Source organism: Natator depressus, chromosome 17 (genome assembly GCF_965152275.1).
Source record: "Natator depressus isolate rNatDep1 chromosome 17, rNatDep2.hap1, whole genome shotgun sequence".
In the NCBI taxonomy this organism is placed as follows: Eukaryota; Metazoa; Chordata; order Testudines; family Cheloniidae; genus Natator; species Natator depressus.
The window spans coordinates 11,701,888-11,723,255 of NC_134250.1; the positions used below are offsets into that span (position 1 = coordinate 11,701,888).

At 42.5% G+C, this 21,368-nt stretch overlaps 2 protein-coding genes across 10 annotated transcripts in view; one reads left to right on the forward strand and one right to left on the reverse strand.

Annotated features, from left to right (window-relative positions):
• The first annotated feature begins 243 nt into the window (after positions 1-243).
• PIMREG (PICALM interacting mitotic regulator) lies at positions 244-13,988 on the forward strand. 3 transcript variants are annotated; one of them, XM_074974360.1, is made up of 6 exons: positions 244-292; positions 5,341-5,677; positions 7,685-8,040; positions 8,904-8,999; positions 10,665-10,711; positions 12,256-12,393. In XM_074974360.1, the coding sequence occupies exons 2-5, from the start codon at positions 5,390-5,392 to the stop codon at positions 10,693-10,695; spliced, it is 771 nt and encodes a 256-aa protein (XP_074830461.1). In that variant the 5' UTR covers positions 244-292; positions 5,341-5,389; the 3' UTR covers positions 10,696-10,711; positions 12,256-12,393. The 3 variants fall into 3 exon arrangements, with proteins under 3 accessions (XP_074830461.1, XP_074830459.1, XP_074830460.1); XM_074974358.1 differs by lacking the exon at positions 10,665-10,711 and having other exon boundaries at positions 12,256-13,988; XM_074974359.1 differs by lacking the exon at positions 10,665-10,711 and having other exon boundaries at positions 276-292; positions 5,360-5,677; positions 12,256-13,988.
• Positions 13,989-15,657: 1,669 nt separating this feature from the next.
• The window catches only part of PITPNM3 (PITPNM family member 3), a 347,956-nt gene continuing 342,245 nt past the window's right edge, over positions 15,658-21,368 (reverse strand). For all 7 annotated transcript variants that reach the window (XM_074974515.1, XM_074974517.1, XM_074974516.1 and 4 more), the window contains one exon: positions 15,658-20,887. In XM_074974515.1, the coding sequence (XP_074830616.1) occupies positions 20,579-20,887 (309 nt within the window). In that variant the 3' untranslated portion in view covers positions 15,658-20,578. The remainder of the gene's footprint in view (positions 20,888-21,368) is intronic.

Here is a 21,368-nt window from a genome sequence, read left to right on the forward strand (position 1 = left end):
ACCCGGACGGGCCCCAGGCCGGGGAGGGTAAATGAGCTAGTTGCTCGCAGACAGGGCTGCATAGCCGCATCCCACCGCCCTCCGCCGCTGCACGCCGCTCCCGCCGCAGCCGATCGCAGAGAGTGCACGGGCTCCCCCCTCTTCGGGGGGCAGGCCAGCGGTGGGGGTGGCTTTTTCCCCCATTGCACGGGAGCGAGCCAATCCTGGAGGAGGAAGGAGACCGCGCGCAATTTAAACCCAAAGGCGATTGAAGAGGCGCTGGGCAGCTGCTGGTGCGAGCGGGGAGCGGTGGGTGAGTCTGCTGCAGAGGGGGCAGCCTTGGGTGGGCACCGGCTCGGGGCGGGGGCTGCTTGGGGACCGCCGGGGGGCGGGGGGGAGGAAGCTGAAGCGGCTACAGTGTTGCAAGCCCGGGGCCCTCCAGGAACAAAGGCAGGGCAGGGCTGGGCTGGGCACGAGCAGGCGCCTCACCCGTGGTCTTCCGCGGCAACGCTTCACGCCCGGGGAGAGGTGGGGGGCGTGGGCCCCACACATGCCCCCTGGGCCCCAGCCATGTCATCAGCCTCTGCATCGTGCCCTGCCTGCCGCAGATTTGCTGGTTGGGCTGTTTGCTCCCTCTCTGCCCCTTCCTCCTGCCCTTAGAATCATAGGATCTCAGGGTTGGAAGGGACCTCAGGAGGTCATCTAGTCCAACCCCCTGCTCAAAGCAGGGCCAGGCCCCAATTTTTGGCCCTGATCCCTAAATGGCCCCCTGGAGGATTGAACTCACAAGCCTGGGTTTAGCAGGCCAATGCTCAAACCACTGAGCTACCCCTCTCTTGTCAGCATCCCCATCCCTTGCTTTCCCCCTGGCCTGCCCCACTGCCACCGTCCCTGCTAACAGGTAGAACAATGCATTTGCTGACCACTGCTCGTGTGGAGTGGGTAGAGACCTGGCCTGGGGCTCAGGAGAGCTGGGTTCCGGAACAATGTGGGGGGTGCTGCGAGCCATTGACCCAAACTGTTAACCCTGTGTATGATAGAAACCACTTCAAGCCAGGGGGTGCGGGAGCACCCCTAGTTCTAGCACCTATGCTGGGTTCTGTTCCTGCATCTGGATGACTGTGGGTGATGTCCCACTCTGTGCCTCAGTTTCCCTATCTATAAAATGTGGAATAATGATACAGACCTACCTTTTATCTGTAGATATCAAAGTACTCTATAAAAGCGAGGAAGCTGTGGTGTAATCTGTGAGTTGATTACAGATTACTTGCCCTGTCTGCTTTTGGTCCTCTATTGCGAGCTCTTCCCGATTTTGTGTGTCTGTACAGGGTCTAGAACAAATTGAGAGAGAGTTTATGAAGGTCCCATAGAACCTCAGAGTTTAAAAATGCCTCAGGCATGGAGGTTGTTCTTAACTCCGAAATGTTTGTAACTCTGAACAAAACGTTGTTGTTGTTCTTTCAAAGGTTTACAGCTGAACATTGACTTAATACAGCTTTGAAACTTTACTGTGCGGAAGAAAAATGCTGCTTTTAACCATCTTAATTTAAAAGAAACAAGCACAGAAACAGTTTCCTTACCGTGTCAAATCTTCTTTTTTTTAAACTTTCCCTTAATTTTTTAGTAGTTTGTCTAACGCAGTACTGTACTACATTTCCTGCTTTTTGTTTTTGTTTGGTCTCTGCTGCTGCCTGATTGCATGCTTCCAGTTTCAAGTGAGGTGTATGGTTGACCTGTCAGTTTGTAACTCTGGTGTTTAAGTCTGAGGCTCTGCTGTAAATGGTGTAATGTAACATGGGTTAACCAGAGGCAGAGCATGCCAGACTAACCTGATTTCCTTCTTTGAGAAAATAGCTGACTTTTTTTTTGTAAGGAAAGTGCAGTAGATATAATACACTTGGACTTCAATAAAGCATTTGACACAGTACCACATGAGAACTAATTAGTTAAATTGGGTACTATTGGGGATTAGTACAAAAATTGTGAGGTGGATGAGGAACTGGGTAAAAGGGAGAAAGCTATAGGTTTTGGAGAAAGGTGAATTGGATTGGAGAGAGGTTAGTCATGGAGTTCCTCAAGGATGGGTTTTTGGGACCAGGGATTCAGCCAGCCATTTGCAGGAGTCAGGAAGGGATTCTCTCCTTCCCCCGCCTCATCGCCCCACATAATGCATTATGGAGGAGTGGGTTTTGATCTCCTTCCTCTGAAGCCTCAGAGATGGCCACAGCTGGAGATAGGACATTGGACAAGGCTCTGAGGTGACACTGAGCATTCTCTCTCTCAGGTGCTTGGCTGCCTGGTTCTTGCTTACGTGCTCAGGGTCTAACTGGTCACCAGATGTGGGGCCAGGAAGGAATTCTCCCCAGGTCAGAGTGGCAGTGACATCAGGATGTTTTATTTTTTTGCCTTCCTCTGCATCATGTGGGTTGCCAAGATTATCTGGGAATATCTCATTTAATCATTTCCCTAGGTCCCTGTGGCATAAATCTAGTCTCCTGTAGGTTGTCATATTTTGGTCTAATTTCAGTTGTTGGGTTTAATGGGCGGGTGCTGGTGGCCTGTGATACATGGGAGATCAGAGTAGATAATCTGCGGGTCCCTTTTGGCCTAAAACTGTGACAGTGGGCCTCTAAGATATTTTTTTTTTCTTTTTTGGACACTACTGTAACATAAACAGGAAATAACTGAAATTATGGAGAGACTGAGCTTGTGTGAGTGCCAAGGAAGAAGCTGTGGGGTTATTTGTTGCCCACATCCAGTGGTGATCATATAGGGTAAGAGAACCCCAGTCAGAGATGGGCATTTGCACCACTTATGTTCACTATGCTTCTGGTGTTTGTTGCAAGACGCTCAGTGAACAATAACAGAAGGATTGATACACAGGGCCACAGCTGTATTAGACAGCTGTCATAAATATAAAGGAAAGGGTAAACCCCTTTAAAATCCCTCCTGGCCAGAGGAAAAATCCTCTTACCTGTAAAGGGTTAAGAAGCTAAAGGTAACCTCGCTGGCACCTGACCAAAATGACCAATGAGGAGACGAGATACTTTCAAAAGCTGGGAGGAGGGAGACAAACAAAGGGTCTGTGTCTGTCTGTATGCTACTTTTGCCAGGGACAGAACAGGAATGGAGTCTTAGAACTTTTAGTAAGTAATCTAGCTAGGTATATGTTAGATTATGATTTCTTTAAATGGCTGAGAAAAGAGCTGTGCTGAATAGAATGACTATTCCTGTCTGTGTGTCTTTTTTGTAACTTAAGGTTTTGCCTAGAGGGATTCTCTATGTTTTGAATCTAGTTACCCTGTAAGGTATCTACCATCCTGATTTTACAGAGGTGATTCCTTTACTTCTATTAAAAGTCTTCTTGTAAGAAAACTGAATGTTTTTTCATTGTTCTAAGATCCAAGGCTTTGGGTCTGTGGTCACCTATGCAAATCGGTGAGGATTTTTATGAAACCTTCCCCAGGAAGTGGGGTGCAAGGGTTGGGAGGATTTTGGGGGGAAAGACATGTCCAAACTACGTTTCCCAGTAAACCCAGTTAGAGTTTGGTGGTGGCAGTGGAAATCCAAGGGTAAAATAATTTTGTACCTTGGGGAAGTTTTAACCTAAGCTGGTGAAAGTAAGCTTAGGAGGTTTTCATGCAGGTCCCCACATCTGTAACCTAGAGTTCAGAGTGGGGAAGGATCCTTGACAACAGCACTGGGTACAGAAGTTTGTATCCTGGAAGAGAGTAGGTAATGAACTTAACAAAGGTGTATATAAAGCTACTGTCGGAAAATCGAAGTTAAATTTTATCAAGTGACTTGAAACTGTCTGTCTGTTGTTTTTTAACACCCAGAAACTGCACCTTTTAGAAGCTGATTACACTTTATTAGTAGCAGGTTATAACTGAACTTGCTGCACTCTCCAGCTACTGTGCAAAGACAATAACATGCAATACCCATTGGGACAATGACTCTTCTATCCCTCTTGAGAATCAGAATATAACAGGAGAGGCCCTTTGATCTGCACTTCACTCATCTTCGCACTCCACTGTGTGAATGCACACAATAAATTGGTCTATCACCGCTTCTCAGCAAAGATTTAATGGCTTGCTGAAGTGAGGTCTCTAAGTAAGGCACGGGTTATCAAACAGGTTTCTGGAGAGCTGATTGATCGCATGGTGCTGGTACATCCTCATTCCAGTGTGCAAAACTGCATTGAAAGAAGCTAAAAATATTAAATGCTTTTCTACTATTCCTGTTTCACGTAACCAAGTGCTGCAGTTGATGAGGGCATGTTAGCTGGAGGGGACGGGGTCCAGAAGACACTGTATGGGTGGGAAAGTATCTGCAAGAAACTCTAAGATGTGCAGCATGTTATTAAAAAATGGAGAACTCCTGCATTAAGACATCATCATGCTTACGCACTACAGTGCATTTATTAATACGCAGTGAGGTATTGAGAAAGCTAGTTCAGTTTTATCTCCGATCACATTTGGATGCAGTCGCCTGGCTTTTCTAAACTGTGTTTATGAATTGACACAGTTCATTAAGTCACCATGGGTGGCTTGCTTATTAGCAAGCGTAAAAGTAATTTTAAAGATTATTTCCCAAATAATTTTGAGCAAGCTACTGTACAGAAATCAGGAATGCATGGTTAACTATAACCTGTAGCAGATCTCTTTTGCTGGTAACACCATTCCTGCTCCATTGTGTGTGCACGCTACTGCAGTTGTGACTTAAGCATGAGCTGGTACCTCAAAAGGGAGTGATCTAATCAGCCCAAGTTCCAAATATAGGACATAATCTCAATATGACGGACATAACAAACTCTTGCCATTATAGGGTATTCATATCTTTAGTCTTTTATAGTAAGCTTCGGTCTTATGATTCACTGGGGCTGATGTCAGTAGCTGGCAATGCAAAGTAGAGGGATAATGGGCCTGTGGGGGGAAATGTAAAATCAGAGTGGTGTGAAAGACTGGAAACTTCACCGAATAGAAACAGAAGCCCAAAATACTGTTTGACTAGTAATGAATCACTTCTGTTGGCTGTCAGAGCTTTTAACCAGTTTCCTCCTCCAATTTCAGTCTTCTACAGAACACCTGGGGAAAAGTTCCTGTTTACATCTCTTTCTCTCCCCCCCACACAAAACCATTGGGAGTTACAGAAATGGACACAGTTTCCTGTTAAACCAATCAAGGATGCTCAGCCTCGTACTTTTTGCTGGTCTCATGTTTTGGAGGGGATTTGGGAAATGAGGGTGGGTCCTTTTCAACAACCTGTTGACTTTTGTGCTGTGCAATATGTTTATCCTTTTATCATCTGGATTGACTTGTGTTGGGGCTGTGTTCTCATTTGGTGCATTATTTTTCACAGCTTTGTCTGATCCCCTTAGAAGCAAGACCACTCCAAGAAGTGAAGAGTGATGGCATCCGTGTTCCAAAGTGTCGGGGCTACAGGTGGCTGGAGGAGCCACCAGCTACTGGCTGACTTTGAGAATGAGAGCCCAGTGCCTGACAAATTTAGAAAGAAGCCTTCTTCAAGCTCTCTCAATACCCTCCGCATGTCTCTGAGAAAGCGAATGCCCTTAAAGCAAGTAGAGATAAACCTCAGTGAGAATCCAACTTGGGAAAGTCTGGAAGCGAAAGAGAAGCGACAAACCCTCCGGGCTATCACAAGAACAGCAAAAAATGCCTTTGGAACAGTGTCCCAGGTAATTACCCTTGTAATGTACTGTGCATGGCAATTCAGTTCATAGCCTGGTGTCCTGTTTCAGGACTAATAATACCTAGCTCTTTTTATACAGCACATGTCAGCCATAGTGCTTTATTGCCGGACAGAGTAGCTGTATTTTATAACTAGTAAATGCTTTATAATATCAAGCTTGCTGGTTGCCATAGCAAAAAGGGAAGTGACAAAAAAAAAAAAAGTCTTGGTCATGTTGTTTTGAGCAAAACCTCCAGCAACTGGAGAACCGCTTTCCCTCTCCCAGACTGCATGACGTGGGACATCCATAGAGAAACACTTTACCAGGACTCCTCCATTTACTATTTTTAAACCAATGGATTTGCTGGGCTCTCAAAAGAACATGCTTTATGGAAACCTTGGAGCTCAGGGGTGAGGGAAATGTGGGACTTTAGTTATACTGTATTTGGAGGCAGAGGGAGGAGGTGCAGTAGAATATCACCCACTTTTATATATAGTCTGAATTTGGACTGACTGGTTTCACAAAGACCTACCTTATGGAAACTCCTAAAGCTCAGGGCTGTTAAAAATGTACAGCCTTATTTAGACTGCACATGGAGAAGAGGTCTAATTTTTAAAGCCTGATCTAAAACCAATTAGCCAGTTGCTGACCCAAGTCAAAGTGTTGCGTCGTTTTCAGACCCAACCATGAACGTGCACCAGTGCTTTGTGCTTGGAGCTCAGCCTGGCGGGGGCTTCACGCTCCGTCCGCCTCCTGCCTGTTGGGTCAGCGTGGCAGTGGCTGCATGCCCCTCTCCTGCCGGCTGCCACAGCCTCATTACGCTCTGTGCTCAGAGTGAAGGACCCTGCAACTCGTCAGCACCTGGGTCCGCATTACATGGTGCTGAGAGGCAGTGGTGGTCAGTGGGAACAGGGCGCACAGCTACCTATGGGCAGACTTGACCCTGAGAGAGCTAGGTTGTTTTCTGACCTGACTCGGACACATGTCCCTTTGGGTTCAGGTCAGGTTTCAGGGCTCTAGTTTGGAGTGGAGAGGGGAAAATATCAAATAGCATCCCTGAAGATCCTGCTGGAATTTAATCCTTTGATCTGTAAAGTCTCAGTTCTTCACCTCCATGTGACCTAGATCGAGAAGACTTCTCCAGCAACATACAGTCTTTGTACCCTTTTAAATTCACTGAGGCAAAGAGAAGCCGTGGAAATCCTGGGAATAGCTTTAGAAATAGCAAAACACTAGCCCCCATATGTTAGCAAGAATACCAAGGTCTTGCCATCTGCTTAACTATGAATTGTTTCTATAGTGGCATGCACATAGGGGGAAGAACCTGGAATAAGTGCTTCCTGCTAATTCTAAGCTTATTTTGCAGATGAAATGCCAAGCACTGGCAGCAAGGAATTTTTGCTTGAGTAAAGGCTGCCAATCAGGCCTGGGCACTTGTCTCATGGGACCAGCAATATTGGAGTTGTAGCAGTGGGGAGTTTTGCTGAATTTTTCATGCAGCCTATGCTAGGTTGCACAAGCTATTTTAGGAAATGCTGCTAGCCAGGAGCACAACCGGCTTGCTGCTACGACTCATAGTTTGCAAGTAGACTTGAAGCCCAGGGGACAGTCCTGCAGGTTGAGGTATGTTAGCAGGGCAGCAAAGGGAAGCTTGTTTGTGCTGCTCTTCTTTCTCTAAATGAAGGCCTTCAGTTTAAAGGCATCTTTAACTGGTTCTAAAGTCAGGGGCCTGATCCTGCTCCACATTGAAATCAATGAGAACTTTGTCCAGGGCTCCTGTGGGAGCAGGATCAATCCCAAAGACTAATGGGTCAAATGAAGCACGCTGCTCTATTTCAGTGCTATCCGAGGGAAGAGGCTTTAGCAGCAATGAGAGACGTGCATCCACCCTAGCCCAGGCCTGGCTCTAAGAACCGTAGCTGGGGTTGAGAGCGATCGTTCACGTGCTGGGATTTTGTTGGGCTGGCATATTGTAGACAGCAATTCATAATCCCAAATATGTCTGCCTTGCAGAAAATACAGAAGTCCTGCCAAAATCGCACGCAGTCTCTAGTCATCTCTCCAGCTAAAGCCCCTGCAAGGAGAAGTGGCGACATTAGCTCTGCCAAGAAGAGAAGCACTTCACCTCGAACTCCTAGTCGGAAGAATAGGCTGGCCACAATGACCACCCCATTGTCTGGTCCCAGTTGCAGCCCCAGGTCCAGCAAGAGAGCCTCCCTTTCATCCAGATCTGCAAAGAGCTTGGTGGGGAAAGAATGGAGGAGTTTCTCTTACTGGCTTGGAAAAGAAGCTGTCCCTCTCCGGAGATCAAGGAGAGCAGCTGCTCTAAAGAGCCCGTACTCATCACCTATGCCTGCCAGCAGAAAGAGGCAAGCTGCAATCATTTGTAATTCCTATTGCTGTTTATTATTGTGACTAGAGTGTCTGACTACCTGAGAGACAGCAGCTGAGCACTTTCCCACTGAAACAATGTGCTGTTGTTATGGTTAGGAAGGTAATAAAGTTGTTACGTGCCCCTGTTTACACAGAGAGAGAGCGCGGCGTAAAACTAGGCCATGGAAACTTAATTTTGCATGATGACGGGTCAATGAGCGCTCCTGCACCATCCCCATCCAGTGGGAGGGTGATAAGTTTATATCCTGTAATTATGCCAGCTCAAGTCTGGCTTGAGTTAAAGAAATGTTAACCTTCTAAACTCTGCATTGATGCTATTTGTTTGATAAATCACTTAGCTATCGATTCATCCTACTCTGCTCTGCTTTTCCCCAAGATTATTTATTTTGTATTGTGGTGGTATCTAGGGTCTTGGCCCAGAACTGGGGCTCCTGTGGCGCTAGGTGCTGTACAAACAGAAATATGGCCCCCTGCCCTGGAGAGTGGACAAAGGGTTGTGGGGAGAAAAAGTATTATTTCATGAAGCCTGGAGATCGTGCCTTGCCCAAGGTATCAGGTGAAGACAGAGTTGGAAGTTCCACATATGCCTCCTGGATCCCAGTCCAGTGCCTTATCTATGAGACCATCTTTTCTAGATGCGATGTGAATGGAGTTAAGGCATGATTAAGGCTGAACATTGGGATGGGGAGATAGAACCCTGTGGCTAGAGGCTTAAAAATTAACCGAACCAAGCACTAGGGTATATACTGTAAAGATGCTTTTGCAGTGGTAGGGAGCTGGGCTAGATCACCTATGTAACATTTGAATCCTCTAATTGCATGCTGCTTTCTCCCTTCAGAGAGTTTGACTGCGAGTTAGAATCAGTCTCTATGGGAATTCGCCGCCTGAAACGTCTTTCTCAGGTGTTCGATGATGTCATTGTGAGAGAGGAGAGGTAAGCAATATTGAGATCGGGGGAGATGTTTGTTTCCCCCCTCTAATGCTACCTGTATCACCAAAGATTCACCTCTCCAAGCCTGAGTCAATGATCACTGCAGCTTATAATCAAGATGAGTGAGAGCGATAGAAACGCCTTAACTGTAATACAGCCTCTCTGCTTTAAGACTCTGTATAGACATCTGCAGACCAGCTCGCAGCTCCACCGAAGCCTGTAACAAACATTCTCCTTGATTACATGCTGCTTGCTGTAAAAATCAGAATCCTCCTCACCACACTCGGCCTCTGATACTGTATCTTGCGTGGTAACTCCTTGCAGCAGTTCTAGGTGGGTTAATAGCCGAGAATGGGCCAATAGAGGCTTCTTAGAATCTTATTGTATAGGCACTTGACTTTCATGTCAATAAAGTTCTTTGAATGTTGCCTGAAAACTTGATTCAGATCCAAGTAACACCTAGGATTAGTTTGGCTTGTGCGTTTGACAAGTGTGTATAGTTATTATCACAATCTTCTCTTCTAGTTGAGGGTCTTCCACACACAATTGTGGGAAAGAAAAACCCTATCAAAAAAGGAAAATAACTTAAAGTGGCAGGATGACCTGGGAGCAGGTGTATTCACTGAAGCTGTTCCTAACTCACTTTGAAATTAACTAGATTTCAGGTTGAAAGGCTTGAAGTGTTGAGGGTCAAATTCGTTTCACAGAGATCATCAAAATGGTAACAAGATAAAGTTATTCTGTAATTATTATTGTCCATCCCCCACATCAAGATTTTTTACTGGGAACCTTTCTTTTGTAAGAGAATTACTGTGCAAGAATTTTAGTTCCTAATGTGAGAAGCTTTTGAAATGTGGGCGATTGCTGTGTTTTTGTAATAATTACCTCCTTTAGAATCAGCATCTTCAAAGTGCAGTGTGGTAAGAGTTTTCAAATTAAAAAGGTTGATGCCACAGTAATCTCCTAAACCTTCACAAGTTCTGCTTAAAGAACTCTTAGAATTAAGCCTAAATCTTGCAGCTTAATTCTACTTGGATCTGGTTACAAATTCTGCATCATCAGGGGACTATATCTAGACTACAGGGCCCTGTCTTGCAGATAACAAAAGCATCTGAATGTAGCTTAGCACTACAGATCTTCTAGATCAGGGGTTCTCAACCTTTTTCTTTGTCCTCCCCACCCGCCCTCAAAAAAAAACCAAAAAACCAAATCTCCATGGCCCACCTGTGCCATAGCTGGTTTTCTGCATATAAAAGCCAGGCCCAGTGTTAGGGGGGTAGCAAGCAGGACGGGGGGCCTGCGAAGCTAAGTTGCTTTGGCTTCAACCTCGGGTGGTAAGGTTTGGGGCCCTGGCTTTCTGCCCTGGGCCCCAGCAAGTCTAATACCAGCCATGCTTGGTTGGCCCCCTGAAAGCTGCTTGCAGCCTCCTGGTTGAGAACAACTGTCCCAGATAACTTGCCCCAGAAAAAGGCTTGTGGAAATCCCTCCAGAATTCCAACTATTTCTCTCTACCCCAATCGTATTTTTTCATATCGGTCACACTTTCAGCTGATCAGGTATGGACGTAAGTTGCCAAAATCCTAAAAGAGCCATGTGTCAATTAAATGATCGTAACCATTTCAAGTTCACTAAAGCCTCACTCCTAATATTCATTCTTCCATCTGTTAGTGATATGACAGTTTCTCTCATTCGTAACTGAAGATAGTACCAACCAGGTAAAGTTGTTATTCTTAAGCTTGCTTTGAATATACTTACTTCACTTGCATGTGGCTGAATGGAGAAAAACTGCTGTTTTCAAGGGAACAAGTACATACAAAACTTTGAGCACCTTTTAAAAAAAAACAAAAACAAACTTACTAATTAATGTACAGAACCACAGGCTGCTTTCTCAAAGTCACCAGTGTTGTGCATGCCTCTCTTAACTGCAGTTGTAATGCGGTGCAGCCATGAAACCCAGCTTCAGCTGGTGGATTATAGGTCACAGAGCCCTGAGTGGGTTTGCACTGAAAAAATAGTTTGACTTCTGTGCAAATAGCTGTTTTTCTCACCCCGGACCAGAAAACATCTAATGTTTTGTCACTTCAGTTCTCACTGGTTACTCACTAACAACGTAAAGCATGTCAGAAAAGTGTTCCTATGACTTGCCTAATTTTGTGTATGTTTTACCATTCTTAATGTCTCACTGTTAAGACAATGCTGCCTCAGTAGCAGCAGTTGACATCTTTCTCGCCGGTGTTTAAATACCGCAATTGCATATAAGTGGCTCTGGAAGAAGCAAGGTTCTCCACTGTAAATTTCTGAGCATTCTGTCTTCAGCATCACTTCTCCGAACCTCCCCATTAACAGATTGGCTATGGGAATTCCTTAAATGCTTAAATTATCTTCACTTAAGCTGCACTATGACATCTTTAAATATTTACACCGTTGTGTTGAAGGCTTTATGTGGGATTTTTTTTATTTAATGGGAAAGGGGCAGTGAGTTGCTGTAGGTGTTTTAATTAGGAACAAATACGCAAATAAGAACACTCTGGGGAGTGAATGCCCGTAGCATGGCATGGTAGAAAGTGTGGGGACTGACCGCTAAATGACAAGTTGATCCAGCATGTTACTTCCCATGGTAATGCATGCTACTTTCACACTAGCAATTCAATTCACTTTACTGCATACTTACACACCTTCACTTGCTGGCTTGAAAATCTTCTTTTTCTGTTGGGAAAAGCCCATTACTTTTACAATTTAATATGTTGGTAAGAGGGTACCATACTTAGCAACTCTAAGATAGAGACTAATTCTACCTTCTGATCTCCAATTGCCATGAGTAGGAGTCTGGAGTTTTTCCTCCAAATAGGTCCTGTGCAGATAAATTTACTTAGACAATGTCTGTTTTGTTTGTTTAAACTTTCCCTCACCCTTCACAAAACAACCACTGATGTAAAAGCTAGGTTAGACACTCCCTTGTTTATATAACATTTGTTAAACATTTAAGCAAAATTAGACCATCCCCATTAATGTTCTTTTTTCCTAATCTATCATGCTGCTTAATCTGTCTGCTGCTATTGCTGACCACACATCATAGCGGATAAAACATGACTGAAGTAAGAATTCTTTTTTTAATGGCCTTCATTAAATCTGCTCAATATACCAGGCACGGTTTCCTGACTTCTGCCCACTTTCCAGCAGCTTGTATATACTGAACTACCAATTACTTAACCTTGCCATTTACTCTGTTGTATTAATTGCACTCCTTTATTCTCCACAGAGAACAAGTGATATCAAATTATCAGCATCTAATGGCACAAAACTTGCGATCTGTGCATCGGTCTCGGAAACTCTCCCAATCTGCTTTCAGACGGCGTGCAAGGAGGCTCCAGCATGCAGTCAGTACTTGGACGGAGATGGCCATAAACAGTATTAACAATGCGTGAGCAAATGAAGGATTAACTGTCTATGGGAGTTGGAGGGGTGTATTGTCTTTTTGGATTTAAGTGACTGTGCTTTGAATAAGCCATTAACTTTTTAAAATACTACCTTTCAATTCAGCTCAGGTCTTTCCTTCTATGGACATCTCCTGCCAGTGGTGCAGGGATGATATTAAAAAGTATATCATATGACAACCCCTATGGTATTGCCCAACAATGGAACAGTAAACTGAACTCACTTAACCAGTACTTACACTAGACGATGCCTGTCTAATTTGAATTGAACTTTAGGGCTAGATTAAATACTACTGAATGATTTTAAGGAAAGACAATAGCATCTGTGTCTGACACCTGATCTGTGAAATTGGAATAATTGCTTCCTATACCTCCCCCAGGAGATGTTGAGGACTTAAATTTCTACAGAGCTTTGAAAACTGAAAAAACACCAAAGCTTATGCTTTTCCAAAGTGCATGAATTTCAGTGGGATTTAGTGGCCTTTGAAGACTTTATGCTGTGTGCCAGAGTATACAAAGTGGTGTCAGGCTCTGACTTCAGTTACTGTGGGTTGACATCGGAATTCTGTAGTTACTCCAGAGTGACACTGGAATTAAAGAAATTACTGCCAAAGTGAATTAAGAGAAATAGAATCAAGGCAACTTTAATTCTGAATGAGCGTGTCCACACAGGAATTTAACTAGTCCATGCCTTTGTTTATTCAGATTAGCTTTCCTGAATGTGCCTGTGTAGATAAATCCTAGGTGATTGAAGTCAGAATGTGTGACCCCATACAGTTCACAGGGTTTGATTGACTAATGTAACTATTCCATTTTAACTGCTAACACTTGGGGCTTCATTTGTCTTTCATGCTACTGCTATAAGACATCAACAGCTGAGGTAAACATTGCTCTTGAAACATGTACACACAACTGAAGACACTAACAATTAATATACTAAAGTTGGAAGTAACACTTGTTGCTTAACATAATTTTGTGCAGTGGCACTAGTTAAGTGTTTCTAATAGCTTTAACATCATTTTTATAGCAAAAGAAGGTCAGGCTCTATAATAGAGGTAATCTTAGTTTAGCAAAAATATTAATTCTCTAACATTTCAACAAAGCAAAGGAGGTGTGTTTTCCATAAACCTCTAGAACTCAGCACCAATGCTGTTCCTTGAGCTATAGCTTTTTTCTAAAGAGAATAAGTAAACGGGGGGGGGGGGAGAGGTGTCTTTAAAGCAATCTGTCAGTGTGCCACTACAAAATATTGACATTTAGAATTTTAAAACTTTATGACTGTGTGTGTGAATTCTGTTGCCACTTAGTGATAGATTTCAGATGGCTACAATATTGTCTTGCTTCATTCTCCCTAAAATATTCTATTGGTATCGAAGTCCAAATTTTGTAAGCAATCTTGCACGAATGCTGCCCCTATCTATATTTAAATTGAGATTAACTCTTTTTTTGCCTGTTGACAAACCAGACTGTTGAAAAGGTAAAACTTTAACAATGGGGTGGAACCCCTTCCTATTTTGGATTTAAAAAGTAGATAAGGTTTATTGTTTTAAACCAGGGGAGGGCTTTTATTTGAAGTTTTACTTGTATGTACTGATCCTTGACAAAATAGACCTTTCATTCTAGTGATGTCTTGCTGAATTCTATTTTCAGACTCCCTTCCCCTTTAAGAAAAACCTCAACCACCATTCACCTCGTAAGTGGGAGAAATGTTTGTTCTTGCTATTTCTTACAAATGCTTTATGTGCATTGAGTATCTATTATAGGTTTTGACTAATTAATTAAAATCAAGGGGACTGCCTGGGGTGTGTGACAAAGATCCCACATTTTGGAATACAGGGTCAAATCCTGCCCATCTCCTTTTTCTTTTTGAAGCTCAGCTGGCAATGCTGCCTTACAGCAGGTGAGGAGCTAGAGTTCTCTATTTTGACTAAGTGCAGGGTAGTTTTGAGCAGCTGTATCTAACTACCTTTTGGTATGTCTTGGAAGTGTACCCATTCTGAACAGGTTGATCAGGTGCATAATGCCTGAGGAACTTTCCCACACCAATGTAAAGAAAAACCCACAATGCTGTCCACTTAAAGGCAAAGAAGGTTTTTATTTAAGTGACTAGCTTTTTATAAGATTTTTAAAAACCAGCTCACATCAAAATCTAGACCAATTGTAAAAATCTTACTCCTTAGTTCATAATATTTTAAGAAATTCATTATTGTACATTTTTTTTAAATTTTTACAAGGCAGCCATAAGAAATATAAACATTTGTCACCATAGATAGAACCTTCCCACTGACACACTATTTAAAAGTATACACTTAGTAAAACTGTAGACTCAGAGACCATGTACAATTTCAAGTCTCCTTACAAGGATTCAGTTATAAGTAGACATTTTGTTTTCCCACATAAATAGAAAAATAAGTATGCATTGGGGTTGGGGTTCTGCTATGAGACTGCCATTCCTGACCCTTCTAGACCCAGAAGTATCTTTTGATATTTAAACTTGCCATTTTCCTTTTTAGTGTTCCATTCTGCATGTAAACCTGCCTGTACTTAGCAGTCAATATGCTCCAAGATCTTGACTACTGGTCCAGTGCTTTTCTGGGTAAGGAGAGGCTAACTCAAATTTTTCCACCTGTCCCAAAAGCAGGCCCAGTTTTAAAGGAATACTGTCAAATTTTAAAATAATTACAGGCCAGATCATCATCCCCTTCCCATGGATCTGAGCCAAAAGGGGAGTGTTAGCTGTGTTGTCATTTTAACCATAAACACCCCCCCCCCCCCCCGGGAGCTCCCTTCCACAGTGTTCCAAGCAGGATCACTGGCTGCTGTGTAGCCTGGGAAATGAGTAAGTTATCATACTCACCCTAGTCTGTATTTAGAACTCACTCCCAATGTCCTGTGGAACAGCTATGGTGGCAGGGTGAAAAGAGGCCACATGCCTAATTTCTCCACTACCTAAATGGAAATTCTGTGACTCCATATTCAGAGTTTTCAGTCCCTTAAATAGGAAAAAGCCAGTGGAGGAGATGATCCTACATAATGTAAACACTTTTCTTTACCTCTGTTACAGGTATCAGTCAATTTACTTTCTCATTTTTGCTTTTAGTGCTGTACTACAGGGAAATCTTGTTCTTTACCAATTGTTTTATATTTAGTCTTGTGCTTAAACTTTTCTTCTACTTGGGAATTTATTTATAAGGAAAAGTGCTCTTGCTATTTGCATATAATCTGGCTTTAAAAGCACACAACTGGATCTGTTTAAAGAGATGCATAGGCACAAAACTTTTGCAAAGTGGAAGCAGGGCATCCTGTTCAATAGAACCAGGTACAAGGGCTGTTTACATGCATTCTGTGCCCCCAAGAGTGTGAGAGTTTAACAGCAGTGTCACCATCTTGGCTAATACTGCTTAATGAAACAAATTAAGCTTTCTTAGCATATGGCTTGTTCTGTCTCCCCACAGCTCCTGAAATATGTCCTAGCTACTTTGAAAGCAGTAGCAAATAAGAGGGGAGCTCTGTATCTTCACTAATACCATCTTCTAAAGTCTGAACTCTCTAGTGTAAAAAAGGCTGCTTTGTGCACTAAATAGTGGAGAATGGAACATAATTTAATGCTTTTCTTCCCATCTAACCATATCAAAATGGCAGCTAACTCTTGAACCCCAGTGAGAGAGAGAGGGACAGTGGATGCTGTGTAGTTCTCACACCTAACAAAATAGTATGCTGGATAGATATAAAACATGCCACAGAATAAACAAGAATACTTTGGTCAAGCAAGAAGATTTTTGTTCCAACAGCACTAGTATAGGCAAACATGTACTTGAACGTTTCTTACGGACATAGTCATCAAATTTGGATTACCATTACTATGCATGTCTGTGGAATATTCTGCACTCTTTACAATGCTACTTTTTCCCCAAAACTTACCTAACAGGACAACAAAATAGACCAAACAGCCATTGTAAAAAATGCATATTGGTTACAAATTTGCTGTGAAAGCTTTACCAAAACTTCACATAAGGTTGTTATGAAGTCAGTAAATATACACACACGCACAACACACACCACAGCTATGACGGTGTCTTTTCACAATAGCTCAGATAAGTCCACCACTGCTAGTTAATCAGATTTTTTTTTTTACAGTAATAAACTGGGTCCATAAACTTGGCAGAGAAATAAGTGTTCCTAGTCACAGCCTACTTTACTTGTGCATTTAACTTTGACTGCTATGACTCCTCACTAAAATATTTTACATTTCCAATTACTCTCTCAGTTTACCTGGGCAGAAGACTGTGCTTTTCCATATCAAGCAGTCAGGAGGCACTAAGGTGCAGAAATTATTTATGTGCTCAAGCTGTGTTCTGTGAGCATCCAAAACTTCCACTGATGTCTTAATTCACAACCAAGATAGTTTTGAGTGTGCAAGGACATCTGGTAGTAATTTGATACATACCCACACCCAATCTGCTAATGAATGAGATTTTAAAAAGCACTGCTAATCCCCTGGGTGAAAGTTTAAGCAAAACTGAACGAAGACTTAAATTGATTTTGAAATTCCACTTTACTCAATGGGCTCTGAATTAGGAAAGTCTGCACCTATGAATCATAGCATGTAAACAATTTGGCAAGAAGCAAATGCTTTAGGATATAACAGGGATTGACAATTTAACATAATTGGGCCTAGGTCAGCCTCCACAAAAGAGCTACCTGGACACAGCGTAAGTTAGGTATGAGTTTTAATATACAGCTGGGTTCCCAAATTTCCAATTACATAATAATTTGTTTGTAGGCCTAGGTAGTTCATTCTTCTTACCATACTGATACTCTCAGCCCCACTGAAATGATGAAATCATTTTAGTGACTAATAATCTAGAGCAGAAAAAAACCCAGTTGCTTTAAATCTGAAATTTTGGAACCCCAGTTTCCAGCTGGTATGAAATATTAACCTCTAACCTGAATATGTTGTGGGATTGTTTGCAAAGGTGCTTAGTTGGAGGACCAGTGAGCAGAGGGTAAAACATTCAATCCCTGAGCAATAAGCAATATTGGAATTATTCTAAGGCCACATGAGTTCCAGTATCTCATGAAACCAAGTAGGGGAGTTAAATTATTCTCAGCTGAATTCTAACACTGTATGTAGTAACATTTAAAATGCTGACATTGTAATCATGTACACAGACTAGCACTTATTTCACTGCTTAAATTATTATACTGTTAGGAGAAGCCAGCACAATGGGTTCTAGTCAAGAGACCCAGGTATTAATGGAAAAATTCAAGTTAAAAAAACACATGGTTAGAACTTTCAGGCTCATTTCCCTTAATGATGGACACACAATTCCAACTAGATCTCATTCTGGAAAGAAATATATATAATAGGAGAATTAGATAAATGTATAGGATAATTGGTTTTGGAGCCTCGTGGCTGATAGAGGTAGACGTTAGCTAAAGCAACAATAGCTTTGAATTGCACAGCAGGCACAATAATTACCAGCATGCCGTAACACACAGCTGCTTTAAAAAATGGAATTTCGAGCTAAACAATCAATGTCCTCTTTAGCTCTGCCCATCGGATGACAGTTAGGAATTCAATAGACAAATCTGAAAAGTCTTATGCTCTCTTACCCGATTAAACTTGGAGTAAGCTGAAAAATACTGTATCACTGAGGTTTTACAGTGAAGAGAGCCTAAAACAATTAGGCCAATCACCATAGCCTCAAGCAAATAAAACTGCTCCAAGGACAATAAAGCAGAGAATCTCTAAACCATTAGTGGTCAGATGTAGATCACTGGAGCAAGCTTTTTACTGTATGTTCTGAGGGCATTATTTTGTTGGTACCTGTTAGTCAGAAGAGGTGCATCAGATAGGGATTGAGCACCAACCACCCATCTTCATTACTTACTTTTGCTTTCCCCTAGAGCAGCAACAGGGAGCCAACTTCATCACTGTGAATAAGCAGCCATGACTCCACTAAAGTCTGTGGAGCCAGGCATGCAGATACTAGTAGTCAGTTTAGGGCAGGGAGCTAGTTTCTGCCCTGCCCTGCTTTGCAGCCGGTGTGATTTCAGTCTGGTTGCAGAGGGTGGAAGAGAGGGACACAGAGGCTAAAGACAGAACACTTAATAACCATTTAAAGTGCTGTGTGTTAGAGGACTTGTGACATTACTCATAAAAAGACATTTGTAAACCTAAAAACTATTAAGTGTTGCTCTTGGAGATCTTACATTTAGCTTTTATATCCAAATGACCTTGCACCAAGGAAACACTGAGCAAAGGACATAAATAAAACAGTTACCTTTAAGTACCCGATCCTAAGTAGTGTGAGCTTGCAAAACATTTAGTGTCTTAATTAAACTGGAGTTTTGAAGTTAAAATTAACAGGGATAAGAGAAACATTAATTTTATTGTGAAATGCTATGAGATCTTTCAGGAAATATGAAGCTAAATTTTTGCATGTGGACTGATTATAAGTGTAATACAAAGGAGCAGGTAACTTTGGCATTCCTCCCTCAGAATAAAATACAGAAATGTACCTAAGGTGCTCCATTAGTAGAGCTAATTTGCTGCTTTCTTGGGTAGGAATCAGCCATCAGAACCTCTCTGGCAGTTTGGGGTCTTCAAATAATGCACGTTTAGGTTTTCCCTCTACTGCCTCATTGTCATTTCCTCAGAGCATTCCTTCTACATACTATATCTCAATAACTAATAGGCTCATTTGAGCCTGCATCTGGCCTGCATTCAAGATGGAGATGACTTGAAAAATGGGTAACTTTATCTAAACTCTCCCAGGCTCATAAACCAGTTTTTAATGCTTAGAGAGGTGGTTTTCCTGAGCACTTACAACACTGATGCAGATTGGAAAACGTGCTTATGTTAGGGCCTAATCCTGAAAAGTTTTAATAGTTCTACTGAATTCAGCTCAGTAGGAGTTACCACTGAGTAAGAATTTGCAGGTTCTGGCTCTTTGCTTCTATCCTAAAATGACTACGATATTTACCTCTGAAATGTGAACATTTAGGGCGATTCCCACACAGCTGCCTCCAGTAGATCCTTCTAACTAAGCTGAGAACATCTAAACGGAATTTTTCGATAATTAGAAAACGAGTACTTTAACTGGCACCTGCAATTTCATAGCATGCATCTAGGTCCTATGAAGCTTAAATGTGGGTATTTTAAATGCAGTAAGATTTTGTTACCAGAAACTGCATCTACAATTTCATAGCATATAGTTTCTTTAAACAGCAGGGGCAAGGGAAAAATTACCAATATAAAATTGGTGATGATTTTATCACTCATTTTCATCCATTGTAAAATTCTGGAGACACTACAGAAGAGGGGTTTTTTAGCTTACCTAAGAAGGATCCATGTCTTGTATCGAAAGGGTCAAACCCATCTTGTTGCTTGGAGCAATTCAAACATTTGTACAGTCACCAATCTCCACGAAAAATGTGTGATCTTTGTATATAGCAACACTATCAGTGCTTCAGACTGCAGTAAAGAGACTTTTTTTTTTTTCAAAAACATCAAGTGTTTATGATTTGGTTCTTAAGTAGATTTCTCCAGTGGGTATTTTAAGTCTAGCTACCTCACTTATAAGATGTATAGAGCAGAACTTGAGCTGATGCACATTCATCAACACCATAAGCCAAAGGAAATTTTCTTGGGTTTAAGGCACCCAAAGAGTTTGCCTTCCACATTCCACTCCACCTGCACTTCCCTTCTGTGTATAACACTTTCTCAGGAGTATAGCAGCAATTGATATTGCCATTAGGGTTTTAAAACATAAGCCTTCTCTTTCACTCATTTTACCTGCTCATGCTTTTTTTAAAGGTACTACTAGTTAACTGATGTCACTCCTTTAAGCATCTTCCATTGAGTAAAACCAACCTGTTACCGCTTTTCTCTTATTGCACATTTTATAATGTGTATTGTAAAAAAAAATTCTAAGACATATTTTTGCAGTTTTGATGTTAAGCACTTGCGATAGTTTTAGATCTGGGATTTTAAGTTTTATAATAGGTATGTTAAGAGGAACAAACAAAGTTCCCTACTTGGTTTAAGAAGGCAGATTCCAGAGCAAGGAAGCCTCTGGTTGTGTCCCACCCCATGCCTACAGGTTGATTGGCCGGCACCCAAGACTTATACCTCAATGCTTCCTAAGGTGCAGACTCAAATTTATGGACCCCACCTCGAACCCAGGCTATGGGGGGCAGGTGCCTGTCGTGATCTTTGTCGGATTCAGGCTGGCTCTGGGCACGCTCTGGTTTGGGGTTCGACGAAGGTGGGTCAGGCTGCTGCACAGACATAGTCCTGCGAAGGTGAGTCCTTTTCCGTAGAAACTCAGGCTGGGAGTGCAGGCCAAAGCTTCCTTTCCTCAAGATCATCCGGGAGTTGTTCTTCTTGGGCCGTGAATGGAGACTGAACTCCAGCAAGGCTAAGTGCGCCGCGTAACCTTCACTGAGGAACTGGAATCGGGGAGGGAAAGAGAAAAACACTATACATTAATGATCCATGTGAGCAGGCTTCCCATCAATGAGCAATCTGCCTGGTTGGAATGGTGGCCAAACAGACTCCCAGCAAACATGATCTTGGGGGCGGGGGTGAAGCATTCAGCATGTGCTGCTTTCATGCCAGCTAATGGACAAGCATTGTGTATTGACTAGGCACAGCTATGTGGTTCCTTCACAACAGCCTCCTTTCTGGAGTGATGTTTCCAACGTCAGTGTAACTAGTTAAGTCAAGGACATGAGAAGCAAGACTCTCTGAGATGGAGGGAACAAAATGGCCTTTCTACCACTTGCACTTATCTCCTCATACTTCGTTTGTAGTACTCTACTGTAATGAGGGCGGGATCCTGCTCCTCTCTGGGACCTGTCCTTTCATACTAAAGCACAAGAAGGGCCCAAATGGGTAACATTCTTTCCCCATGAGTTCAGCAGCAGAGCT